Raw genomic sequence first — 3074 nt, forward strand, 5'->3', positions numbered from 1 at the left:
TATATATATATATATATACATACATATATTAACGTTTAACTCTTGTTCTTATCTTTAATTCACACTCTCTCTTCTCTCTCTTAATACTGTGGTTGGTACAACATTTCTAAGCTATCATTCTACGCATGTTTGTCAACATAATCTTATCTCAGAGTCATCCAACACTCAACACCAACCCTTATTAGGATCCAGTTGAAACGTGTAACGTCACACATGAGCAAGTTCAAAACAAAGAAACGGTCACCGTCACATTATTCGGAATAAAACCCACACAAACCAATTGTAGTTGGCAAAATGAAAGCCATTTTATTGCATTCACATGTGTATGTGAAGGATGTGTTTGTTTCTGCTGTTTCGTTTGTGGCTTTCAGGTGTTGCCTTTCTTGTTTTTGCTGCGTGGAACAGATTATGAGCTGGTCCTAGTAGAGGAAACCACTTTTCCATTGACCATATCCTCTGTGACCACCATAATCTTTGTTGTGGTCCTTGAAGAAGAGGAACTTCCACTGTTGTAAAAGTGAAGAGAAGCACGTCCATTAAAACCATTACATTAATACAAGCATTTTCGCGTTTTTTTAAGACAGATAATTTGTACCTTTTCTACGCCTACCTGCTACCCTCTCCGTCCATCAGCCTCTTGTACTCTGCAATCTCCATCTCCAGTCGTGTCTTGATGTCGAGCAGCATTTGGTATTCTTGGCTCTGGCGCTCCATTTCACCACGCAGCTGCATCAGCTGTTCTTCCAAGCACGTCACCTGGTTCTGCAGGCCCATGAGCTGCATGGAGTACCGATTCTCTGTGTCTGCCAATGTGCCTTCCAGTGCCGCTTTCTGCAGGAGGAATGAGGGGAGAACACGAGTGGAGAAGAGGCACAGTCAGTGAACTGAGAAAATACACACAAGGAAAGGAAGCATTGGTAAAGAGGAGTAGAGCTTTTCTTTTACCATGCTAAGTTGTGATTGTAGCTCGATCTCCAGGCCTTGTAGAGTGCGGCGGAGCTCAGTGAGTTCTGTCTTTGATGTTTGAATACTTTCTGTACTGGCTGCCACCTCCTTGTTCAGCACCTCTGTCTGCAGTGGACATGAGAGAACATTAGTGTCATACATCGGGCTACATCAACAAAATTGATTAATTGTCACAGATTTTTATCCAGTCGTACCTTTGATTGGAACCAGGTTTCAAGCTCTTTCTGGTTTTTGGCAGCCGCTGCCTCATACTGCTCACGGATTTCAGAGATAACACTGTTCAAATCTTGCTGTGGCGCTGAGTCCACCTCCACGTTGATCTGTCCACTCATCTGGCCTCTCATGGCTGCCAGTTCCTATTGAATAAACAGTTTATTTAGACCTGGATGTGGTTTATTTCTGCAATGCGTTTTCACTCAGATGTTCTGTGTATGGAACTCACCTCCTCGTGGTTCTTCTTGAGGAAGATCAGCTCCTCCCTGAGGCCTTCGATCTGCATCTCCAGGTCTGATCTGGCCAGTGTCAGTTCATCCAATAGTCTCTTCAGACCAGCGATATCTGCCTCCACTGATTGACGCATGGCAAGCTCATTCTCATACCTGTGAGGCAGCGAAAGATCACACACTTAATATTGATGTATACATTGTAACTATACAATACACTGCTTTTATTTCTCTTCATTTTCTGCCTCTCATCCTGATGCATACTTGGTTCTGAAGTCGTCTGCTGCCAGTTTTGCATTGTCAATGGCCAGATAGATGCCTCCGTTGACACGGGTGGCGTCCTGGATCTGTGAGACAAAAAAACAAGGTGTCATCTTACGTAATCACTGTCAGTCTTTCACTCAATGTAGGACAAGAGCAGTTATCACTGTAGACAATTGAATCATATAATAATGGCCTTGCACACGTAAATAACGGTGTAATATTCTGGTGACAGAAGTCATGTGACATACCTTTCCCTGCAGTTCAGCAATGGTGGCCTCATATGCAGAGTAATCACGGGAACTTGGAGCGGTTTTGCTCTCCAGGAACTGGCGAATCTTGAGCTCCAGTTCAGCATTGGCCTTCTCCAGACTGCGCACCTTCTCCAGGTAGGTGGCCAGACGGTCGTTCAGGTTCTGCATGGTGGCCTTCTCGTTGGTCCCAATGTCCATGCTGTCTGCCATGCCGAAGCCTCCAGCAGATCCGTAGCCTCCAGCAGATCCGTAGCCTCCAGCAGATCCGTAGCCTCCACCAGAGCTGTAGCCTCCACCAGAGCTGAAGGCTCCACCAGAGCTGTAGCCTCCACCACCTCCTCTTCCTCCAAAACTGGACACAGAGATTTTAGCCCCAGTACCACCTGAACCTCCATACACACTGTGGCTCCTGCGTGACATGATGGTCCCACCCATGCCTCCGACCATGCTTCCACCCCCACCATATCCGGACATTCTTGACATTTTTACGGCTGGTGCTCGGCAGACTGCAAAGGAGATCTGTTTTCCCTGGAGAGGAGATGGACTGAGATGCAGAGCTCTGTCCCTGTCCCCTTTATATCCTGCACCAGGCTGCTGCACCTAGTATGGGTGGGAGCATGCAGAGCAATAGGGAGGGGCGTTACCTAAAAGACACACACGTGCACACACATGCATGCCCTTTTAGGTCAATTTTATTCAACAGCCAGGAGGAGAACGATGGATTAATCCTACTTTTAATCTTGCAAACCTTAAATGGAATGAAGAGACAGCCACACCTGTTACATGTGTTACCTCAGGTTAGTTATTCAGTTAAATCCAGATCATGACATATGGGTGGTGTGTGTTTGAGTTTGAGCCATAATTCTTGAATGAGACTGACATACTGGCAAAACCGGCTGTGATACCAAGGCAACAAGCCTGGTAAACACTGTTAAATGGATCAGTGTGATCTAAGGTTTTTTTTTTTTCCACTTGACTCTCAGGCTCTCAGCTCACGTCCTCTCACACACCTTTATCTTTACTCTCCAAATGATCTTGCTTGAAATCGTTTCTTAGGTGTAATTCAGTTTACATGTTATTCCCAGTTTGGGGTTAGGGTTAGGGTTCGGTCTCTCTCTTGCATTGTGCAACAAAAGCCTGCAGGATTTGA

The 3074-nt window shown here is 45.6% G+C and overlaps 1 protein-coding gene across 2 annotated transcripts; it reads right to left on the reverse strand.

Moving 5' to 3' along the window:
• Nucleotides 1-280: 280 nt before the first annotated feature.
• LOC122771550 (keratin, type I cytoskeletal 13-like) lies at nucleotides 281-2484 on the reverse strand. 2 transcript variants are annotated; one of them, XM_044029178.1, is made up of 7 exons: nucleotides 1922-2484; nucleotides 1674-1756; nucleotides 1409-1565; nucleotides 1161-1322; nucleotides 946-1071; nucleotides 611-831; nucleotides 281-506 (listed from the first exon to the last, which is right to left on the reverse strand). In XM_044029178.1, exons 1-7 carry the CDS (start codon nucleotides 2405-2407, stop codon nucleotides 407-409), a joined length of 1335 nt encoding a protein of 444 aa, XP_043885113.1. In that variant the 5' UTR covers nucleotides 2408-2484; the 3' UTR covers nucleotides 281-406. The 2 variants fall into 2 exon arrangements, with proteins under 2 accessions (XP_043885113.1, XP_043885114.1); XM_044029179.1 differs by having other exon boundaries at nucleotides 596-831.
• Between the last annotated feature and the right edge of the window lie 590 nt (nucleotides 2485-3074).

This window comes from Solea senegalensis, linkage group LG6, assembly GCF_019176455.1.
Source record: "Solea senegalensis isolate Sse05_10M linkage group LG6, IFAPA_SoseM_1, whole genome shotgun sequence".
Classification (NCBI taxonomy): Eukaryota; Metazoa; Chordata; class Actinopteri; order Pleuronectiformes; family Soleidae; genus Solea; species Solea senegalensis.